The sequence below is a fragment of the Cavia porcellus genome, unplaced genomic scaffold (assembly GCF_034190915.1).
Source record: "Cavia porcellus strain 051 isolate PalLab524CR breed Dunkin Hartley unplaced genomic scaffold, mCavPor4.1 scaffold_1, whole genome shotgun sequence".
In the NCBI taxonomy this organism is placed as follows: domain Eukaryota; kingdom Metazoa; phylum Chordata; class Mammalia; order Rodentia; family Caviidae; genus Cavia; species Cavia porcellus.
In genome coordinates this window covers 189,674,680-189,699,247 of record NW_026947484.1, presented here as the reverse complement: position 1 = coordinate 189,699,247, position 24,568 = coordinate 189,674,680, and the positions used below count along the sequence as shown (strand labels likewise).

The following is a 24,568-nucleotide window of genomic DNA, read 5'->3' as shown; positions in this document are numbered from 1 at the left end:
AGCTGTTATACACATTAATGTATAGGTGTTTGTGACATATGTCATCATTTCTCTTGGACAATTACCTAGGAGTGGGGTTGCTGGATTGCATGGTGAGTATATGCATTACTTCATATGAGACTTTCAGAGTTCTGTTTTGCACACCCACTGGAATTGTAGGTGAGTTCCAGTTCCAGTGCCTTCTCACCAGCGTGTTCATGTTGTCGGTTTTTTAAAAATAGCTATTCTAATGTGTATGTGGGGATACTTCTCTGCGAATCTGATTTGCATCGCCTTTATGGCTAGTGCTGATGAACTTTTTCATGTGTTTTTGACAAGGACATCTCTGCTCTAGTTAAGTCTGTATTCAGATCTTTTGTGTACTAGTAGTTTGGGCTCTTTTATTATTGAGCTTTGAGTGTTTGTATGTGATGGTTACCAGCCCATTACCAGATTGTTATAAAAATATTTTCTTAGTTTGTGACTTGTCTTTTCAATTTCTTAATAGCCTTTGAAAGAACAGAAATTTTATTTTTCCAGTATTAGGGACTGAACCCCAGGTGCTCTGCTACTGAGCTTAACCCCAAGCTCTTTTTATTTTTCATTTTGAAACAGTCTGGCTCTGAACTCCTGATCCTCCTGCCTCAGCCTCCTACATAGCTGGATTATAGGTGTGTGTCCCTGAGCCTGGAGAGAAAATTTAATGTGATTGATTTGTCAAGTTTTTCTTCTGTAGTTCTGAATAAAAAAGGTATGTCTGGTCCAGGGTCACAGAGATTTACTCCTGTGTGTGTGTTTAGAAAATTTATTGTATTAGGTTTTTAATTCCAACCTAAATGATTTTTAAATTTTTGTATATGGTATGAGTTTTGATTTATTTTATTTTTTTCGCATCTAGATAACTAGCTGTAGCAACACTGTTTGTTGAATTTTCTTCAATTTAGGTGAAAAGTAATTGACATACATGGATTATGTGTTCTAGATAAAATAATCTTTTTATGGATTACGTATTCTGTTCCACTGGTCTTCATGGCTTTCCTCTGGGCAGTATCCCACTGTTTGGATTATTGTAGTTTTATAATACATTGGAATTAGCCTTCCTGCACTGGCTAGGACCTTCAGTGTGAGAAGTGCAAGTGGTGAGCATGGATATTTTTGCCTTATTTCAGTCTAACAGAGAAAGCATACACGTCTTTATCTCTGATATTGTGGGTTTTCACAAGTGATCTTTATGAAGTTAAGGATCTTATGGTTATTTTCTGGAAATTTTTCATCATGAATGGATTTTGAATTTTGCTAAATGTCTTTTGAAGCTGTTCATGTAATCATATGGTTTAGTCTGTTGATGTAGTGTATCACAACACATTAATTGATTTAAGACGTTAAACCACCATGGCATCCCTAAAATAAACTGTTACTCTTTGTACTTGCTGTTGGATTTGACTTGATAGTGTTTTGTTAGGAACTTTTATATGTATGGTCATTTACCTGTACTTTTGTTGTAATATTTTAACCTACTTTTGGTATCAGCATAGTTCTAGCCTCATAAAATGTGTTCAGAGATGTCCCTTAACTTCGTTTTCTGGAAGAGTGTGTGTATTGATTTTTCCCTAAGTGCTTAGTAGAATTTGCCAGTAGAGTAATCTGGGCTTTCCGTTTTCCTATGTTAAGATTTTTAAACTATAAATTCAGTTTCTCTAATAGATACAGAGATATTTGGGTTATTTCTTCTTGGGTAAGTGTTGGAATTTGTCTTTCAGAATTTATCCATTTCATTTCATCAAGTTTCTTGGCATAATTTGTTCATAATCTCTTTTTTTTCAGACCAAAGAACATATTTTATAATAATATTCTCTTTTTAATGGCCAGGATTTGTATTGTGGCTTCTTTTTATATCCTATTATAGTAATTTGTATTTGCTCCTTTTTTAAAATTTATCTTCTAGGAGTTTGTCAGCTTTTATCAATGTTTTCAAATTTGTTTTATGATTATTTTTCTGCTGTTTTAAAATTTTGTTATTGATCTGTTTCATTTTAATATTGATATTTTTTCTCATTCTTCCTACTTACTTGTGATGTAACTTGTTCTTTTTTTTTCTCCAGGCAAAGTAGATCACTGATTTGTCACTTGCTTAATCTTATGAAAACTCAGTGATGTAAATCACTCTCTAAATAATGCTTTAATTGTACCCACCAAATTATTATATATCTTCTTTATTTAAATTTTTTTCCAGATTTTCTAGGGAGCCTTCCTCTGATCTTTGTTTGTTAAATATTGTGTTGTTAAATTTTCAAACATGTGGGAATTGGCCATGTACCTTTCTGTTACTGATACTTAATTTTACTCTTGTCATAAAATATTCTTGTATGACTTCAGTTACTTTAAATAGGTTGAGTATTGTTTTAAGTCCTAAAGTATTATCTGTTTTGTTGAGTATTCTATGTTTGTTTGTTTGTTTGTTTTTGGAACCAGCAATTGAACTCAGGACTTCACAGTTGCCAAGCAGGTGCCTTGCCACTGAGCTATACCCCTGATCCTATGTGTTTTTGAAAAGAGTGTTAATTCTGTTAGTGTCAGTGGAGTATTCTGTTGATACTAGTTTGGTCAGTTTGGTTGAAAGAGTTGTGTGCTCTTCTATGTTCTGCTGAATTTTTGTCTGCTGGTTCTGACAATCACTAAGAAAGGAGTTTTGAAGTTCCAACCCATAAGCATGAATCTTTTCTTTCAGCTCTCAGGTTTATGTTATTTGAAGCTCTGATGATGTTTCATGCAGTTACATTTGAAATTGTTATGCCTTCTTGATGGATTAATTTCTTAGTCATTATGTAATGTTCCTCTTTATGCCTGATAATATTCCTTGCTATGATACGGTTATTTAAGATACCTTTTTTATTCATTTTTACTTTGACCTGCATATTACATAAAGTCAGTTTCTTGAAGATGATATACAGCAGGGATAAGTTATCTTCAACCTCTGCCAGCCTCTTAACCTTTTGTTGATACATTTCAATCAGTTTTTAATGTAATTATAGGTATAATTTTTAAAAATACACCATTTTTCTATACATTCTCTGTTTTCTGTTATATTCCATTTCTTTCTCCTTAGTCTTTTTTTAACTTTGGCCTGCTTTCTCAATATTGTTTTGTTCTAGTTTATCTTCATTACAAACTGATAAATTATGTGTACATAAATATGTTTTTAAAAAAATTTAGTGATTGTCATAGAGCTTATAATATATACATCTTTTTTTCAATTTTAAAACAAAACAAACAAGAAACAATGGTACAGATCTTCAAATCAATGCACTAGGAGATTAACAATGGTTATTACATTGTGTAGTGTTATCTTCATAGTAGTTGCTCAGATTATAAGATATAGGCATGAAAAAACGATCAAACAATGAAAGCACAATATATGCATCTTTATCAGATTCTTTGTTCAAATAATGTTTCTTCATAGACCATGTTAAGACACTTCCAATGATACTCTTCCATTTCTTCTCCCTCAAAATTTGTTATTGTTGCACATTTTACCTTTACATACATTATGTACCCTGTGTGAAGGAACATTTCTGATGATGGAAATATATACCTTGGGGTCAGGGATAAATGCCTGCCTGGCAAGCTCAAGGTTGTGAGTTTGATCGCTGGTACCAAAAAAAAAAAAAAGAAGAAAGAAAAAAATATACCTTGACTGTGGTGCTGAGTACATGGGTCTAATGGTCTATATATTTTTCAAAACTCAGATGTGTTGAGTTAATTTTACTTTAGGTAAATGTCCAGTATAATGCATATGCTGAAGACCAACAGATCTAAGCAGCTCAGATATCTAACCTGACTTCCTGGGAAACATATCCGTGTGGCTGTCCTCTTGAGTTTTCACAACCTCCACATGTCCGAAAATGAATCCCTCATGCTTCTCAGCTAAGAACTTGGGAGAAGCAGTTTCTGTGGATTCTGTGTCTTACTTACCTCTGAACTTGAATTTCTGCTTTTTCTTGTTTTCAGCCTTTCACATTTCCAGATAGTGTTAACCAACTACAGAATCCTAATTTATCTTCCCCTCTGCTAATAGTGGTCACTCTAATATCAGAGCCGATCATTTTATTTCCCTATTTAAAAACCATGCATGATTGCACATTATTTTTTGGACAGTGCAAACACATTAGCATAATGCAGTTCTCTCAGAATCTGTCCTTCCCACCTCTCTAGCCCTGTCAGCCCTCAGCCTGGAGGCTTGTTCAGTTACATCTGCACATAACTGTGGGGAAATCTCAGAACGCCGCATGTCCTTCTCTTCCACCTCTGTTCCCTCTGCCCATCTTGTCCTTCCCAGCCACATGGTCCATCCTTTCTCCTGGTCTGGCTGATTTCATCTCACCCATCAGGACTCCATGCAGGCCACCTCTCATCTGGTAACGTTCCCTAAGATCTTACCGCCGCAGGGCTCTTTTGGGGCCTTTCTGCCTTGGCCCTGCATTCTCACTGGTGTGCTGTGCTTTCCCAGCATGGGAGTTATTTCCAGGTATTGTTATCACAGAAAGTACTCATCATCACTAACTTACTGCTTACACTTCAGAAGCTTCAGCTCTGGAAATCTGTAGACTCACAGACTAATGAGCCATCATGTAGTAACCTTTCACTGTGTTCTTCTAGGCAAAGATGCTGGAAGCAGATCTGGTTTCCAAGATGCTACGGGCTGTTCTACAGTCTCACAAGAATGGGATAGCATTACCCCGCCTCCAAGGAGAATACCGATCGTTGACCGGAGACTGGATCCCTTTTAAACAGCTTGGTTACTCCACTCTGGAAGACTATCTGAGAAGTGTGCCAGCAGTTGTCCGAATAGATACTAGTAGATCGGGAGAGGTAAGAAGGCAGTCATGCGTGTCGGGAGGATCAAACCAATGTGTAATTGCTGGCCTGATGCTCTAGGCTCATACCTTTGAAAGAAGTCAGAGTGATAAGTACCCATTAAGTGTCCTGCAGCACAGCCCAAGTTTACTCCTCAGGTTTTTTTCATTGTGAAAAGATTTTCAGTACTCTAAGTGAAAAATTTTAAGTTGATGTTTACCTAAATCCATTATCAAAACAAAATAACTCTACCAGGGACTTTAAGTGCATATATATCTCTTAATCTTTACAGACCTGCAGCAGCTGTTTTTCCAAGGTGGCTTCACTAGTGACCTTCTTAGCAGACACAATAGGCAGTTTTAAAATCTCGTCATTTGACTGCATTCATGGCAGTTGCTGCCACCTGGACCTAGCTCATTTCCTAGGAGGTGGCTCATGACTTTACATTACAAGGGTCTCCCTTCACTCTGCCTTTCTAGTCTTTAGGCTGTTCTCTCCTTCACAGAAATATTTTCATGTTATCTACCACTTGGTGGCAGCAGGTAAATCTTTGCGCTTTCACTATCTCTCTACTTAGTAGTTGCATTTCTTGACGCCTACCTGTTATACAGTATGACAGATGTAGAATAAATCACCCAAAAAACAAACAAAGGCCTCCACAAAATACTGTAGTTTCTTGGGTACATTTTACTTATGTAAATACATGCTGCAGGTCAGATACATTTCTCACCAAAACTTACCATATGGCTTCCTTTGGCGGTGGGTGAGGAGGAAAGTGCAGTCAGGACTGGAAGAGCCATAAAAGGGAAGTTCACCTCATCTGATAATTTTTTTTATCTATTTATTTTGGGGGGCGCTGTGAATCGAACTCAGGACCTTGCACTTTCCAGGCAGGTGCTTGTGCCTCTGAGCTATATCCCTGACTCTTAATAATTTTTATAAAAGAAAATATAAATCAATTAAATGTTATATTAAAAGTAGTTAGTATCCCTTACCCTCCTAGACAGATTTAAGCCCATCTTTCTGTTTATATTTTGCAGTGCATCCAGTATATTCAGCATAGTGTTTCTGTTTAGCTTCTTTGCTGCTTTCTTTTTCCTGTGTTTCTTGAGGATGGACTGTTTCTTCTCCATCATAGTTCAAACTTAATAAATATGTCGAATGCATGAATGAGCAAATATTCAAGTGAAATAACAAACTTACAGTACATCACATGGCTAGTTACTTAACTCTTTGTTCCCTTAGTTTAGACATTTTAAATGTTTCCAGGTTTTGACTATTAAAATACCATCTTCTGCTGAACATATTTTTCTTTTGAATTCTATTCTCATATTCTCAGGAATAGAAATACTAGACCAGAGACTGTAAGAACATGTTTCGGCTGTAGTATGAATCCTCATAATTTTCCTGTTGTTGACTGCAACTTAAGAGTCACACACTTGAAATCTAAATAGGTCTTTGGAGATCTAGTCCTAAAAGTCTGGATCTTTCAAATATCTTCCTTGATATCTACGTATCATACCAGTTTTTTAATTAGAATAAAAGATGGAACTGCACTGTTTCGAGGGACTGTGTCCTGCATTGCCTTAACACCCAGACTAGTGGTAGCCTCTGAAACCCCATGGAAGTCCATGGTTTCAGTGACCAAGGTTCATAAAAACAGTTCTAAACAGCCTGCATTACAGCTGAGAATACCTTACTGAGATTTGCCCAGAGACATCCAGCTGTTTCAGGAGCAGAACTAGGTCTTAGTGCTCTTGGAAACAGAGTAAAGTGCAATAGTTAGGAAGCTATTTGGCCTCAAAGAAATAGTCTTGCATAAAGTTATGAAGTATACTAAGCCTCTGCTGCTCCATGTATAAAATGGGAATATTATCTCCATTATATGGGGATAATATGAGATATTATATGAGATAATCAGATCAAGAATTTCTTTTGGTTTGTCCTTTCATCTTACAGTACCTGGTACATTGTAGATGTTGAGAAATATTTCTTTAATTTATCAATGAAAATTTCAATTTGGAGAATGATTATTGTACTAGGTTATACTTGATTCCCTTATAGAAAAAATATATTTTTATTTTAATACTGTCAAAGAGAAGGACGTATGAATTTTTGGGTGCAGTTTGATTTTGGACATGGAAGCTCATCTACTTTTAAAAAGTGTTTCTCTTCTTACTCTGCCCCTCATAAACAGGTTACCTGCTATGCCGTGGCCTGCACAGAAACTGCAAGGATCGCTCAGCTCGTGGCTTGTCAGAGGAGTTCTAAAAGGAAAACCGGGCGGCAAGTTAATTGTCGGATGAGAGTGAAGAAAACAATGCCCTTTTTCCTAGAAGGTGGGGTATTGTGTGATAAAACCTTCTTGTATTTTCTTTTTTTTTTTGTCTTTTTCCTTTCTATCGGTACCGGGGATCGAACTCACAACTGCCTGCTTGCAAGGCAGGCGCTTATGCCGCTGAGCTAAATCCCCAGCCCCGTGATAAAACCTTCTAAGCTATTGATGACTATATTGTCACAAAGCATCCTGAAAACACTGCTGGTATTCATGATAAATACCTGTATTTGTTAACATTTGTATGTCAGGAGGAAAGTCCTGAACGTGGGATTTCCATTTGAAATGATTAAGTGAAAGTGGTAAGCATGATTTGCAAAGTGAAGCAGTTACACGGTGTGAAGTCACCCCGCAGAGTTTCGGTGTTTGGGAGGTAAAGTGATGGCAAACAATGTAGCTTTGTGCTTTTGGATATTTGAGGGGAACATCCTTCGGAATGGTAAGTGAACCAAGAACCTATGACTTAGTGTCTTCTTAGAAAATTATGTCTTTTGGGATAATACCATTTTCAGAAAAATATAAATTATGTAATATGAAAAGGTGTTACAGACTCCTCAGCCTAGTATACTGAAAACTTAAAACTGTAATCTCTCAAGAAATAGTTCGCTGATAATGTAGAACAGTAGATGACTAAATGCTAGAAAGAGCATGCAAGACAGGGCAGTGGCCATCGTGAGTGAGAACGGCAGTGGAGGACCTGAAGGGTGAAAAGGGAGACTTTAGCCCAGATCTTGAGTGCGGGGTGGGATTTGAATTGATGAAACAGAGATAGAAGGACTTGGGTGTTCATGAGAATGTGAAGTGACTGCCACAGGGTGTCTTAAGTTCATGAATACCAAGCGAGTCCCTGGAATCGGACAGGTGGAATCTCTCCGGCTGAGTGCCTCCAGAGCCCGTCTTTCCTCTCACCACTCCCCAGGGCCCTCCTGTGTTATTACAGACTGTGTTAACATAGAGACTCCCATAAATCATATGGTCAGGAGAGTGGCAGCATGAGGCCAGGGTTTGGGGGAGCCACCTGATCCCATTTTGTATGCCTTACTCCACAGGAAAACCAAAAGCAACCCTCAGACAACCAGAACTTGCTTCAGCTTTTCCTGTCAGCAAAAAGCCTCACCCAGCACTGTTGAGAGACAAAGGAAATTCTCATGGGATTAAGTTTGATGCCGAAATGCCACCTTACCCAGTACACTCGAATATTGGAAATGAAGTATTCAAAGACATTCCAATACAGAGACATGTGACTATGTCTACTAACAGCAGGTATTTGGGGCTTTATCTCACTAAAAAGGGAAGTTTGGTAAACCTAGAATAATGTTTAAAAGTATGTAATCAGATTAAGGCAGACTTACTGTTTTGGCTAATACAAGTCCGTGTGTGCTATATACGTGCATTTTTCCATTCTGCAGTAATAATTCTTTGTAAAAAATACTGAGAAAGTTGTTTTAAGATGGTGTTTTACAATTGTTTCTAAAAGCGTTTTTCTTACAGCTAATTTTAAGATTCTAAGTGAAAGCTGATTGTTGCACACTCAGTTTTGCTCCCATAATTGTATCTATAATTATGCAGTAGTGTTAGACACAAGAGTACTGGATTAGCAGAAATAAGAACCTAAAAACCTTAGTTTAGGTGCTGCTGTTCACTAGCTGGGTAAAACAGCCTGTTTGATCGGTGGTTTTTCCTCTTTGTTCAGTGAAAACGTGAACTGAGATGAGCCTTTCTGGTTCAAAGCTGTGTGGTTTTGTGTTGTAGCTCAAGGTCTGCTAACTACCATCTGTGGACCAACTAAGGCTGCCTGATGTCCACTTTTGTAAATTCGATTCTATAAGAACATGACTCTATTCTGTTTCCATATTGCCTGTAGCTGCTTTTTACATGGCAGTGGCATTGTTGATAAGTTGCAGCAAATGGATGATCAGGCAAACCTAAAATATGTACTGCTGGATCCTTCCCACAAAAGGATACTAACCCCTGATGTAGATGAGTTGACATCCGTTCTTCCATCCTTCCAATTTTAGAATTTGTGACTTTTCACAACAGACTTGTACTATCATACTTTCTCTAAGTCATTATTCAAAAATTCCATTTAATTTTCCCCAGGAAGCCTCCCTCCAGATATTAGAATATTTAAAAAAATTAATGTTTTAAAAAAATTTGGGAGAAAGAGTACTATATATTTTTAGCATCTCTGTTACTTGTTAATGCAGAAATGTGATGTTATAATTATACATACTAAGTAAGTTTTTATTCATAGTCTACAATCTAAAGTCTAATCATTCCTTTCAGGATTACTTTTTTTTTTGGTACCACGGATCTAACTCACAATCTTGCACTTGCCAGACAGGTGCTGTACTGCTGAGCTAAATCTCTAGCCCATGAATGGAGATATTATAATCTATGTCTGTCTGTCTCCAGGCAGGCCTTTGCTCAAGGTGGAGGCTTCTGTGGCATTGCCTGCCTTCTGCCATGGAGGCCTAAATCTCTTTAGATCCTCATTACAGTACCTTCTACATAGACCTCTTTACATCTCTCAAAACAGTATTATAAGGAAATAATGCTTCATTTCAAAGAATTGACCTAATTTTTAATCTTTCATACTAGTAAAAAAATTGTGCTGGGCACACCACCATCGTTCATTGATTCAGACATTTCTGCTAGTATTCACTCTTCCTGCATGCACCAACCACTGGGAGCATGGATAAGACATTATCCAGTGAAGGAAGAGACCTGAATGTAAACACTGCTGAGTGTGTATGTTTTTGGTTTATTCTCATATTTAGGAAAATCTTCCCAAGTATATCCAATATTGTTCCTGTAAAATTACTTGGTAAAGGTTTGAAGTAAGGACCTATGTTTCTTTTTCAATTATATGAGCAAACTTTCCCATTAGCTTTGAAATACCACTTATATTATGTGCTAAGATATAAATTTAATGTTTTTCAGCTTTCTACTGTTTCACTTACCTATCCAGTTGTTTTAAAGGTTGTAACTTTGTAGTGCATTTCAAAACCTGATGGTACAGTTCCTTCAATTTTTTATTATATTCCAAAATAGTATTTATTGTCAGCTGTTTATCCTTTTCATGGTTTCATTTATTCTGTATGTTGTTTGAAACTAGGTATTCTTTTGTATCTTAGGTTTAGCTCCAAGGCCCCCCACCCATCACCTTATCAGATGCATCTCTCGAGAACCTGCACTAAGGAAGTGAGTGGTATGTTTTCCAAACATCTTTATGATACATACTGGCTTCTGGAGCCTCAGGGTCCCAAGAAAAGTAGAGTATGTACTTTTGTATACACTACAAAGTGATTAGACTTTGGCACTTGCTCTCCCTTTCTACTTGGAGTGTATCTCTCTCTCTCTCTTTTTTTTCCCCCCTAACTTCTGTAAGACTAGTGGTCTTAAAATAGTGCTTCCAGGGTATCATCATCCTACCTGGAGGCTTCCTCACTGTGTTTCCTCTGTTTTACACCCATGTCCCTGTGTACCTTCTTGTCCTTTCCCTCATTAAGGGATAATCCCCTAAGACTTTGCAGTCTGAGGCCTCACTGAAAGAAAATGCATGCTATAGATTCAAAGTATATAAATATGGGGCTTTAACTCATAAAAGAATTTCAGAATTCTGGTGCTTAAAAACTGGTATTCTAAACTATGTGCAGTGACCTTTTCAGCAACTAAATATGAGTGTAGATTGCTCTTTAGGGTATAAAATCCAAAAGCCTATCAAGGAAACAATATAGAATAAAGTCAAAGAATCTGAAGTTTAGAAATTCACCTACTCAATAGTTCATTTTCTCTAACCAACATGTAAATCTCTGCCGAAGACTCAGCCAGAAGGGTACAGTGTTTCGAGAATAAGTGCTTAAGTGTATGAGGTGTAGATGTGATTTTACATGATTCACTGCCTTTTTTCCATAATCCATCTCTGTATTTCTTATGGAAATTGAATGATTGGATTTTGGTTTATGACTTATCCTTGCATATGCATTTTCTGAGCTTTGACTACTTAGTAAAGTCAAATACCCTTTTAGAGGCTTAAATCAGTATTAGCTTTTTTCTGTGCAAAGAGGAAGACTTACTTCCAAACTACTGCTGTTTATCTGGCAGAACTGAAATGTACACGTGTCCACAACCTCTCCTATATACTAACAACCTAAATTTACTTCCTTAATTTGCTGACCTGCAGCTCAGGTGCCTCTAGTGGCCGCTCAGAGCAAGCACACTGACAGAATCAAACAAGGGTCAGCTGCCGACACTGTTATTAAGAAGGATCTCGGCACTTTTGAGATGCACATCGTTTCTCCTTCTCCATCCTTTTCTGGATTCCTTGCCTGAATCTGGCAAAGCCAGGTCATCATGGCCTCTGATGGGAGCAATAGAACTGGTGCCTAAGCATTCTCATGGAGCAGTTCCCATTTGGCTTCCTGGCATCCACAGAGGCGACTGTCCCCAAACAGGACTATATGTCTCTGTCAGCCAGTTAAAAATAAAATTACTGAATCCTAGCAGAAATACAATGTGATTAAAATATAAATGTATTGTTTTACATTGATAACAATTTTAATGTACTCTGACCTATATCCCAGTGGAGTTTTGAAGAGGGTTCGAGTGAATTTCATAGTTTGTAAAATAGCAGAGCTTTAAGCTGTAATGAACATGAACATTTTTTTTGTGTGTTAGGATGCGAACTCAAGTATCCTGAGTTTTAAATGTCTTTTAGAAAGTGAGTAAAAAGGCTTGCAAAAATATACTTATGAAAGATAAATATTGGGGAAATTAAAAATCAGTGTCACTCATCTGTAGATTCCAAACCATTTATTCACATTTATAAACTGAAGCTAGAATGATTTTTGTAACTTCTGTGTATTGCTAAATTACTTATTTTCATTAATAAAGGGAGAAAATTGTCATAATCTTAAAACTTGGACAGCTTTTTTGTCATCTGTTAAATGTTCTTCAGTCTTACTGTTAAGGCATTAAATACTTCATGGGATATAGCTTTAAATTCAGCATTGTATGTGTATGTATGTTATCGAAAGTGTTATCTTCCTTAGTTGCAAGTAGAAAATAGTTAATAAATTTTATTCTTTACCTGGAAAGATAATGTTGATGTTTAAAGTAAATTATGAAGCAGCCTGGCAAAATAAGGGGGATAAATTCCCTCCTGGCTGTCTCTTGACACCAGCCAGGATGATGTAATGAGGTTGCCATGGTGCTTAAGCTTGTGCTGTGCTCTAAGACCCTTGGCCCCCACAAGCCCACAGACTAGCACAATCAGACACAAATGCTACATAATGGGGATAATCTGCCATGTTAAGTATTTTGGTTAATTCTATCATTTTTTTAATTTAAAGATAATTTAAATAAGACTGTTGAAAAAACAAATGTCACACCTCCTGCCTCTCACACTTACAAAATGGATGAGGTTCAAAATCGCATAAAGGAAATACTAAACAAGCATAACAATGGCATTTGGATATCTAAACTTCCACATTTTTACAAAGAGTTATATAAAGAAGACCTTAATCAAGGAATTTTACAACAATTTGAACACTGGCCTCATATTTGCACGGTACGTTTTTTCCTTGTTTTCCCCTTCTGATGTCTCCTCCCTGCTAAGGTTTTGGATTTTGAGTTACTGGTCATAAAACATTTCATCCGGGGAACACAAGGCACCTTACATCTGTTGTCTCGTTAATCTTTATCTCTGAGATTAACACATGTGTTCTTACTCAAGAAATATGTCAAGGTTGAAAGCTCTGTGTTTCAATTGTTGCTGTTAACACATTTTGTTTTATTTTAAAAATGTATTTAATGTTTATGTAAATACACCTTTTTGTGTTGATTGAACTGCTTACCAATAAACATTGAGAGTAATTTTTATTAGCTTCAACTTCTATGCATATAATTCTTCAGCATTTTTAAAGATTTTCAGCTGAACAAATTTTAGTTATTTGGCTAATTATTTACATAGTACTTTCTTTTGAAATTAATATGGTATTTATAAAATTTTTATAAACTGCCTTCAGAGTAAAAATTTCCAATTGAAAATCATTTATCAACTTCTGTGCCTTTTCCTAGTTGGGAATGTATACTTATAATAAGATGATAGATCAGAGTAGTTTATTAGAAATTTTAGTTCAGCCAGATGTAGAGACAACTAGATTCTAAAACTCAAGTGACTTTTAAATGCAGAGTTTTATTTACATAAAATATATTCCAAGTGTAACTGCCTTGGTACCTAAATGGTACCAATGGTACCTAAATGATAGCTTTAATACCTATTTGGTGTTTCCACGTATGTAGAATTAATAGTATAGGTTATATGTTTTGAGAGAGGGATTTGTTTCTTTAATATGTACTTTGACCCGCAAACCTATTGGGCAGGTTATAGGGTGCTTCCTCACCACAGGCAGATGGCCTAAAGAAAGTTTTCTTTAGGGCACTATTACCCCATTTGAGCTCCATGCCCACTTCAGTCATTCGGCCACCCATCCTATTCCTAAAACCACTCATTGTACACTTACTTGTGGCAGTCACTGCCTTTGGTGCTAAGAACACAGGTGATTAAGATACTTGGAACCTGATGAGGGATACAGACTTAGAAAAAATAATTTGAGCAAAAATGTCAATCTGGAATATGAGTCTGCTCTCTTACTTATAAATTGTTATGAAATGTTCTTGTTTAAGCTGGGCGTGGTGGCTCACGCCTGTAATCCCAGCACTGGGGAGGCTGAGGCAGGAAGATCGTTGGGAGTTTGAGACCAGCCTGAGCTACAAAGTGAGCTCAAGGCCAGCCTGAACTGCACAGCGAGACCCTGTCTCAAAAAGACAAAGAAAAAAAATGTTCCTGTATAATGTTCAGGAAAATGTTAAGCTGTGCTTTGTGTGAAAGATAGGACTTAGTTCTTACAGTGAAAATTCCCAAGGTTGCGTTTCAGTGTATTGCATTTTTTCTCCATTTGGAGAAGAATTTTCTTGCTGCATACCTGTGCATCAATATTGTCATTACCCTCTTATACTTATAACCTTATAACCTTATCCTTCAGGGAATTTTTGAGGACATTTCACCAGGATGCTGTTTGAAAGTTTAGGGCCTTTATCCTTTTTTGGAATGAATATAGTTTATGTTTTAAATTCATAGACATTCATGAATTTTATAGTAAAGTTTCAATGCAAAGAACATGTTTTTCTCAAGATGCATAGCTTTCATAACATATAACTTAATACTATTCTACAAACTTAGAAGCACTATTGCTAAGCTTTCATAAAGAAGTCAGTGTAAAATTTTTTTAAATTAATATATTTTTAATGTATTATGTTTTGGGTTATTTTGTATTCCATGATAACTACTATTTGCAGAGCTCAGTTTGTGACTTCTGGGGGAAATTTTCATCCTTGCTACTCTACAAATGTCTACAGAGTTCCAGAACACCTCTTGCTGAGATAACAATGAGAGAGTATCTATCTGATTGATGTTAGAGTGTTACCTAAAGTGGATGATTACCTCCTAACTGCCAGATGCTAAAAAAACTGACACTTTTTGTTATTGTTCCTTTTTGCAGGACTTGAATTTGCATTTGTTGCATTATTGTTTTCTGTGTAATTAGTTAAGGCGGTACAGTAAGCAGAAAAACAGTATACCTTCCTTGTCTACATCTGGTCTCTCAGCTTTCAGTAAGACTACTTAGATGTAATCACTACCAATTTGAGATGCTGATGATTTGCTTAGTGAGGCATTGTGTCTAGGATACCCCCAACTGCCAGTTACATTGGTACCCATTGATATTTTTCAAAACTGATTTTTGACCTTGCAATATTTTTAACAGCCTATTATTGTTAAACAGTTTTAAATAGTTGTACTGTGATTGTTTTCGCTCTTTTCTAACTTGTTTCCATCTCATTGAAAGGTAGGAAAACTGCGTATATAGGTTGATGTTACTACGTAAGGAGATTCACAGTCTCAGAAGCCTTCAGAAAATATAGGATAAGAAGGAACTTAGTAATTGATATGTCTACATGGCTTGTTGTGAGCTCAGGAAATCCAAGTGCAGTGTGTTTTAAAGATGTATTTTCTCCTTCAATTATATAAAACACCGTATGTAAAAAAATTAAGAAATTTAATGTATGAAGAAATATCACCACAGTCCTACCACCTTAAAAAAAAAAAAAAAACAAAAAAAAACAGCCACTTGCAGGGATTTCTCTTTGATTATCAGAATGGGAAGCAGTTTAGGGGCCCGAATAGCTGTTCTTGAAATTTTACCTTCATGAAAGTTATAACCCACTGTATCACAAGGATGCTTAATGACATTTTAAAGGCAGTAGGGAATGCTTTGAATATGTTGTTCTTAACCTTTTGGATTACTTGAACAGCTGAACATACTGTCTGAAAGTTAAAGAGAATACAGAATCATTAGCAAATGAGGAACCAGTTCTGTGCTGTTCCTAGGCAGCTTGTAAGGGATATGGGATTTGCAGATATCACAGTGCAGTAAACTCATAGATCAAGGGTAAGAGTTCCCATTGTGTCCTAGGAGGACAATAACATGATTGCAGAGTAGCACTCTTACTAATAATGTACTTAATGTGTTGTCTTTGACTGGTATGTATAAAATGCTTCTGTGTGCCAGCCTCTTATCTGTGTTCTGGGGATTGAAAAGAAAAAAAGCCACATGATCCTTGTCCCTATGGAACTTTCTGTCCAATGGATAAAATAAATATTGACTCATGGAAAGCATAGGATTATTATAAGAGACAAGTGCAGGATGGGAGAGTCCAGGGCAGGGGGAGGAACATGTAAACAAGAGGACTCAACTTGGTCTGATGAATCCCACCACCCAGAGGAGATGGCTATAAATTTACTGACCAGTTGGTTGATGGAGTTAGGCAAGGAGGATGGGAGGAAAAAGACCTCAGGCAAAAGAAAGCTGTGCCAAAACCCTAAAACAGAAAACATGACATTTTCAGGAAGTTGAAAAATGTTCAAGAAGAGGGCCTGAGGATTTAGCTCAGCGGCATAAGTGCTTGCCTTGCAAGTGTGTGGTTGTAAGTTCAATCTCTGGTACCGATAAAAAAAAAAAAAAAAATTCAAGAAGAGAGCGGCTCAAAAAGAAGCTAAAATGGCAAATGCTTCATTGAAGAATCAACATTTGGTGGAAACCAGCACATTCTTCCCCTGAGGCGCTCCAGGATGCTGGCCTCTGGCTGACTTTGATTTCTAGGGAAGTTCCAAATCTTGCAACAGTGACTGTTGAGCATCAGAACTTTGATCAGAATTGTCTGCCGTGAAACACACTGGAGAAACTTCTGTGTTCCTGCTTTGGCCGGTGTATCTGTCTTCATTTTCTGACCTGAAGCAGTGTGAAGTGAGAGGCTCCTTTTTGAACTAGACTGGATGCATGCAGCTGAGGGGTTTATGCCTGTGACCCCAGGCCTACGGCAAGAGAAACAGTCTAAGTTGGGCTCGTGACACACCAGGCCTTAATCATAGCATATAACATTTTGCGTATGAAAGAATGAAGTTAGAGAATATAAAATGCAAATGAGGAAAAATACCTAATTATGCTAATTATTAATAGCATCTACAAAATGTTTTACTCTGTATTTTTGTTGCATGTCACTTTTATCCATTAGAAATTATTGGTTTAAATTGTTTTATACTCTAATTGCAGATTCTTTATCCGAAATTTGGAATTGTGGTTTCTGAAATACGAAACAAGGTGACAGCAGTTCCATTGCTTACCCATAGATTTTTGTAATGTATTTGGGATGTTTAGGAATCTGTCTTTAATTGTGCAGCTTATGTAAAATAATAAAGCACCTTTCAGCCCATGAAAAATAAATTGCCTCTTTTAAAAGTCAGGATGTCTCTGGATTAAAAGCAAACAACTTGAATATGTAAGGAAGTAGAACATAAAGAGCCAAAGCAGCAGGTGTTTAGTAAAGGCAGCTACTGCTTTTTGAGGGGCAGCCCAACTTAGAGCAGACCCAAGCTCCTTGCTGAACCAGAGACGTACTTGCAAGCCTTTACACAGGAAGTTACCTCAGTAAGAATAAGGAGAAGTGAAAGAGGTAAGAGCAAAGTTTAAATTGAGAAGTGAGAGCAGTGGAGAAAATGAAGACTTAAGAATGAAATTCCAGGATAAGTGTTGCTTCCTGTGGAAGGAGTGGATGCCTCTCCTGTCCTCAAGCCTACCGAAAAGCACTGAGAGCAAGGGCAGCCTGGAACGCAATGAATGCCGCGGCTGCTAGCTGTAGTTGTTCCAGAAGGCTGTGCCTATGTTGAGCCAGGGGAGACTGTTCCTGCAGGAACTCATAAGCAAGCAACCTGACCTTGGGCCAACACTGGAAAATGTCTTGAAGTTTATTCTAATACAAAGAGTTGCAATGTGACCAGCAAGCAAGCGCAGTCTGGGAACCAGCACCGTGCACGGGCTGCCACTGGACTGGGAACAGCCAGACCCCAGCCCTTTCTAGCATGCAGGCTGGCCAACAAAAAGCACCAATCATTAGCCACCACCCCCGCTCCGTACACGTAAATGACAGGCTTGTCTGGAGAAACATGGGCTGTGATGACAGCTGCGGAGGTGAAATGCAATGGGATGCCTGTGGTGCTTTGCTGTTTCACTGACATTGCAGATCTAGAGGTGGTGGTCTGATCATGGGTTCAGAGGATAGCAGTATGCAGTGTGGCATCTAGAGGTGTCTCCTTCTGAGGGCTGCAGCCATTGTTGATTCCCTGTGGTCTTGTTTTGAAGCCCTATATTGTTTGCATTGTTTTGCTGGGTTGGGTTTTATTCTCTTTTGTTTGTTTATGTCAAATCTGATGACAGGAGCAGCTATTTCAGAGATAGCAAGATATATTATGGTACCAATTTTGGATTTACTATTGGCTTGTTTTAAAATCCTTTATTGCATCCATTGTTTTGTTTTTATTGTTTCTGTTCTGTTTGATTGCTACTATGTCCGAAATTATCTGCAGCAATTTTGAAGATATCAAAAGACATTATGGTAACTATTGTTGATTTTGTAGTGTTTCAAAATCCTGTGTCTCTTACACTGGTTTGTTTCAATTAGTTTTATTACTTTATCCTCTTTAAAATAAAAGATAAAAACAAATAGTTGCAATACAGTGTGCTATGGAAGGATAGCATAAGTGAAGTCTTTGTTGGGGAGGAGGGTGGGAGTGAGAATGTTGGCCTCAAAATATAGATGCCATAAGATGACTCATTCAAGAGAGTGAAGGAGTTTTCTCTGAGTAGATGGCTTGTGAACAATCAGAAGTTACAAGAAGGAGCTTCTTCCTTCTGCAGATGTGGCACAAACTCCTGTGCAGGCTTAAGCTCAATCAACTGAAAAGTTACAATCCCTTCTGAGTATGTTATGTTTGTCACAATCACTAGAACCAGTAAGCTGCTGCAGCGACAGGTATGGAATGTTGAGTTGGATGGGTTTTGCTGGTCTGCATGTATTCTCCTGCATGTAGCTCAGGGTCCTCCCGCTGTCCTTACACGTTTCAGATATGTACCAGTTAGTTTCTCTTCCTTGTGATCAAATCATACCATTGGGGACCATTTTTCCTCCGGCCCTTTCCCAGCCTAACTTTTTCAGCATTTCTCAGCTTTAGGACAGGAAGGCTATTTTTTAAGAAGGTTATCAACTGGTCTTTCTGTGAACTGACAAATCTTTAGGGGCAAACTTCTGGTCAGTGACACTCTGAGGTTTTTATGGTTGCTGAGCACCAAGGCACTTTTTTGCTTATCTCTAAAATCAGATTTTTAAAATGACTTGTTTTCTGTTTTGTTGTTGTTGTTGCTTTTGACTTATGGCTATGGTTAGAGTGCTGGAAAGCAGGCACGTACCTCGGTAAATGTGATTTTATTGCACTGTCTCTATTCTACTATCTCAAGTTTCTACTGAGCGGTGACCATATAGCATGAAGTTGAGGATTTAAAGCTTCAGGACAAAGCTGCTACTACAGCGTGGAAATGAAGGATGTATGTATTCAAATTATTTGGAAAGCTTGACTTGATTGGGTGGTAACAATTTTCTCACAGAATCCAGGAAAAATTCTGTGTCTTTAGAAACAACTCAGAGGCCCGGGCTGCAGAATTAGCCAGTGAATGTTTGGAGACTCTCAGAGAAGTGTGGCTTTAGCCATTTTTAAGTTTATGGCACAGATAAACTAGAAATAGAGAAGTAAAGATCCCTTAGATTTAAGGGAAAACAAATTTCTAGGTATATAGTGTAAAGATTGTTATTTTTGTGAGCGAACAGGTTCCTGAAGAAACTGATATTTTCAGTTCTTAGACCTCATATCTATAAAATTAGTAAGTCTGCTTGAAAGTGACAGAAACCCAGAGAGGTAAGAGATTGTAAAGAAGGTAAAATACAAAGCTGAATGTAGCAAACTCGTAGGAATAGCTAATTTAAGACTAATTCATGTAGCATCTTCAAGACATCTCCCTTGACCATCATCAGAAGACTCTACATGATGGTCAAGGGAGGTGTCTTGTGGCCATGGTGTGGGAAGTGAATCTTTTATGTCGGCTGTCTCTCCTATTGGGAGGTGGGTGCGAGGGCCCACAAGTGTGTGGTGTTACATGTCATGTCACCTCCAAGGCACAGCACTGGTGATGTTTTTGGTGGGTGGACAGTGAATGCCAAGGAAAGGAACTAGCACCACAAAACAAAAGCATTAAGGAGAATGGCACTGTCATGATTCTGCAACTTACTCTTCAGTAGGGCAGGCCTTTTGACTTTCAGATATCTACCCAACTCAGATAAACTAAAGGAACTAACAACTATAAAAAATCTCTCGCTTCAAAAATTGAGATGAGGGGCCAGGGATTTAGCTCAGCGGCATAAGCGCCTGTCTGGCAAGCTCAAGGCCATGAGTTCAATCCCCGGTACCAAAAAAAAAAAAAAAAAAAAAGTTGAGCTGAACCATGAAGCAGGTGGTTATCACAGTAAGGAAATGCTAAAAGTGGGTGTTGACCTTGGCCACTTGTAAAGACCGAAAGTGGCTGCTGTGTCTTGGGGGATGAGGCAGGATGTCATACGTTCTTGTCAGATAGGAAAGCACCATAAAAAGTAGACACCATACTGCACTGTGTAGGTAACAATTTCTTAGCTCTGGGGAGACCCTTGGGGACTGAAAGGAGACAGAGTGGTGAGTCTGTTACATAGTGGGTCAACACTCTGCAAAAAATTAAAAAGAGGAGCCATGTTTTGTGGGTGACATATGCAAGTCACAGTAGAATACTCAGTAAAAATAAGTTTCCATATAGAGGAAAACCAAAGAACAAAAATACTTCAAGCTAAAAAAAAACTACTTTTAGATTATATTTTTAACTCTTAAGAATATTTCATGTAACTTTCTCTTTGAATTATGGAACTCACAAGCCATTCTCTAAAAATTAGTTAATGAAATACGTGGAGGAGGTGTGTTTTCTGTATCTCTTAGATTTTCCTGTGAATATTTGCCTAAAGTGCTGAAGGATGTGAGTCCATTCCATTAGTGTCGGATTCAGTTCCTGAAATCATGTTTGTGCTCAATATTCCTTTCAGTAAATGCTCACTTGAATTTAAAGAGGCCGAATCACTGGAAAACAGGTGGTATTTAGGCTCATAAATAACTCTTCTGAGATAACGAGGAAGCCACTATAGACTAAAGATTGCCTATAATTCAAGGAACTAGTCATTGGGGGTCTGCAGGGTCAGGAATGATTCCCTTACACAGTAAAAACAAAACTGCTGAGGGAAGAAATACGGCTTCTAGAAGTTTAAGGTGATTACTTGGTTGATTATTGCTTGAATTTTGGGTAAATTCAGGTCAGAAATTTACCTGGATTTAGAGTTGAGTATGATGGTGCATGCATGTGGTCCCAGCTACTCTGAAGACTCAGGTGAGGAAGATCCCCCTTGAGCCCGAGAGTCCAACATCTCATTAAAAAAAATTTTTTTTGATGTTCATAGACTGGCAAAGTTTGACTTAAAGACTGCTGACAAACCTGGAAACACTACTTCCACATAATCTTTAACATTATTCTGAAATAAAGGCTAGAAAAAGAATTCTGCTCTTGGACCAACTCACATTAACTGGACATACATTCATGAATTCTAAGACATTAGTTCTACTTAGAAGAGCTCACTGTGGAGGACATGTTCAGAGAGCAGGTTTAAAGGTTTGCTGGAGTTGAGTGCATTGTTAGATTTTTGGTATTGATAACATCTGAGGCGCAGGTGGGAGTGGAAGATTTGGGACTGGGAGAGAGAGACTAAATGTTGACCTATTCCACATTTTTAGTTGACTCCTTGGAAGGGAAAGGATCATAAAACTGAAAAACCTTATTTTGGAAAACTTTGTGTGGACGGCTAGGAGATACGGCTTATAGAAGTTATTTTAGATAAATAGGCTGTCTTCCTCTGAAATTAACCTCTGCCACTCCATAGGAAGTACTGACCAGAGCTTAGTAAAAATTCTTAGGCTCATGTGGCTTTAGACACAGAGTACATACTTTGGATGCAGACTACATACAATCTAAAATTACATTGATTGGGATTCTATAAAAATGAATCACACACAATTCTGTTCTCATTTTCTATGTGCTTCAGAAGATTTTCCAAACATCTGTTGGTTACCCAGTTTGAGTTCTTGTGTCTTACCAAGTGTGGTAAGGCATAGTAAAGACAGGCATTTTAAGACTTCAGATTTTAAGAAATGCACTAACCTTGGAGAGAAGGATGAGTGCTCCAAATATTTGTGCCTCTGTGGATAAATACTAGGAACACAAATTGTGACCGTTGGCATGCCATCGAGAGTGTTCAGGGACCCACTTATGGTAAGAACTGTCCTCAGATGCTAACCATGGGCTAGATCACCTCTGCTGTTGATGCTTTGGGCTTTTCAGGCATGGAATTTTTCCTCAGTTCTTGAAACAAAAGAAACACATCCTCGGAAGGATAAAGAGGAAAACCTGAATGCTTTATCATTTAATCTTGATGTTAATATCACTCACTGTCAGGCTGGGATGTGGTTTAAGGGTAGTGTTTGTCTAGCACACACCAGGCCCTGGGTTCAGTTCAAATCCCAGCACTACAAAAAAGCAAAACAAAACTCCACTTGCTCACATATGTGTCATCTAAAATACAATGTGTAGTCAGAATGAAAGGATTCTTTTAATATCAAACTCAGGTTTTTATCAAAGCTCTTTGGTAATAGGGCAAGACTTTCATGATACATATGTATGTACTTTCTCCCTCAACCCTGTACAGAGAGGGAAGTAAATGAAGTCTCTCTTCTTTAAGCCTACTGAGCATACTTAAATATTTGTTCCGTGGATGATGGGGATTCCTATAAGCTTGTATTATGTTATTCTCTAGTGGAGTCACCTATGGGTGTAAAATGTAGCTGAGAGATAACAGAATGATCTGAAAAAATAGGAACATATCAGAAGGTAATGACTGTTTCCTTTAGCTTAGAGGCTTAGTGCAGGATTTGAGAAATTTATATATTAAATAATTCTTTGAATTTCTACAACCATTCAAAAATATAAAAATTATCCTAGCTCACAAGTTATGCCTGCAGGGTAGGTTGCCAACCCCTGGTCTAGCAATAGAAAATAGAATTTGAAAATATGGTGTCATATATCAATCTCTCTTCTTGTATAAAAAGGATGCATCAAACTACCCCTCAGGCATAAAAGGCGAAACTGAAGACTGGATGACATACAGATGCCAACTGTGTCTAACACATGTTCATGGGAATGATAAAGCTTGCAGCTCACTTTCTGCTGCATTGGTTGTAAAATTTATGTAACAACGCTGGAACGTCTTTTTTTCTAAATAATAGAAAGCTGAGAGTTTTCTTAGGGTATTGCAAAGTGACAGACTAATACCTATTTTGTCTAAATATTTCCTTATGAAAAAAATATTTTCTTATGTTCTTCTCATTGATTTATTCCTGACAGGGTGGATATCTTTTTATAATTTAATTCCACTTTGGATTCGGTCCATTTTATAAGTTATTTCTTTGATTTGCTAGAGAGAACCAAACGGGAAGAAGCACTCTTGATTTACTAGGGTAGTTAGAACCTAGAAACGTCACAAGTGACATTAATACTATTTTTTTAATGTGGTTTATGTCATTTATAGGCAAAGCTGATGTATTATCTTTGTAACTGAGAAAAATGAAACAAGCACTCTTTGGTGTGATCAGTTTGAAAATGATGTTGCTCTCAAATGTAAACTGAACTAGTGTGTTTTCAGGTTGTTTGTAGCCACTAATATGTGTACTGTTTGCTTTCTTTTACAATTTCAGGTAGAAAAGCCTTGCAGTGGTGGTCAAGATTTGCTTCTTTACCCAGCTAAGAGAAAGCAACCTTTGAGGAGTGATCTGGACACTGAAAAAGTGCTTCCATCCCTTCTGCCTGTTTCCAAACAAGTACCACCATCAAAAGGAAGTTCAGCCTCTGTACCAGGAGAAAGAGAAATCAAAGAGAAAGTGGCACAGCTGCTGATGAAGTACTCTAGTGGCCTTTGGGCGAGTGCACTCCCAAAAGCATTTGAAGAGATGTATAAAGTAAAATTCCCTGAGGATGCTTTAAAAAATCTTGCCTCATTTTCTGATGTATGTACTATCGACTACATTTCTGGAAAGTCCCAGAAGGCTATCCTCTACGCTAAACTTCCGTTGCCAGCTGACAAGAGCGTGAAAGACAAAGGGCAAGCACAGGATAATAATGATGTGAAGTCAGTAACTGAACAAAAATATTTGCAGGTAGAAAAAAACATTGCCGAAAGCCCTGACACCATTATGGAGGACATAACGGTTCCTCCTCTTGTTATTCCAACCGAGGCATCCCCGTCTGTATTGGTGGTTGAACTGAACAACACAAATGAAGTGGTTATAAGGCAAGTTTCATTGTCTTCATTTGTTAGGATGCAGGAATACTGGTTTTTACTTGACTGTTCATCACAGTGATGCTGGGACTTGAAGGGTGAATAGCATATTCTTAGTTCTAATAAGATATGGTGGAGTTAATAATATAGTAAATACGGCTAAATATTCACAATGTGAATTTAAGGAGAAAAACTACAGTTTTAAAAGTTGGAGTAATATTGCATCCATGTCAAAGGCATCAAGTTACCTCTGTATATCAAAAACAATACCTATAGAAAAAGTAAGACCCCCACATATTAGGAGTAATAATACTGAGTTTAGGATTATGTAACATTTCCTAAAGTCAGAATACTGCAGAGTGGCATCCTCATGTAGAACCTGAGATTAGCCCTTGGATCCAAAGGTGCTCTGGTAAAGAGCCTTGTGACAGTCATTGCCCAAGTGCCTGATGATAGCTGGAATGAAAAGAATGAGTTGTGCTCCAGGCACTTGAC

At 37.6% G+C, this 24,568-nt stretch overlaps 1 protein-coding gene across 4 annotated transcripts in view; it reads left to right on the top strand.

Annotated features, from left to right (window-relative positions):
* The window catches only part of Tdrd7 (tudor domain containing 7), a 71,423-nt gene that overhangs the window by 5,715 nt on the left and 41,140 nt on the right, over nt 1-24,568 (top strand). For 2 of the 4 annotated variants that reach the window (XM_063225018.1, XM_063225007.1), the window contains 6 exons: nt 4,636-4,848; nt 7,031-7,172; nt 8,218-8,431; nt 10,306-10,379; nt 12,523-12,740; nt 23,493-24,085. In XM_063225018.1, coding sequence (XP_063081088.1) covers nt 4,642-4,848; nt 7,031-7,172; nt 8,218-8,431; nt 10,306-10,379; nt 12,523-12,740; nt 23,493-24,085 — 1,448 coding nt within the window. In that variant the 5' untranslated portion in view covers nt 4,636-4,641. Of the gene's footprint in view, nt 1-594; nt 731-4,635; nt 4,849-7,030; nt 7,173-8,217; nt 8,432-10,305; nt 10,380-12,522; nt 12,741-23,492; nt 24,086-24,568 lie in introns of all 4 variants that reach the window. The other 2 variants (XM_063225013.1, XM_063225003.1) reach the window with 2 other exon arrangements.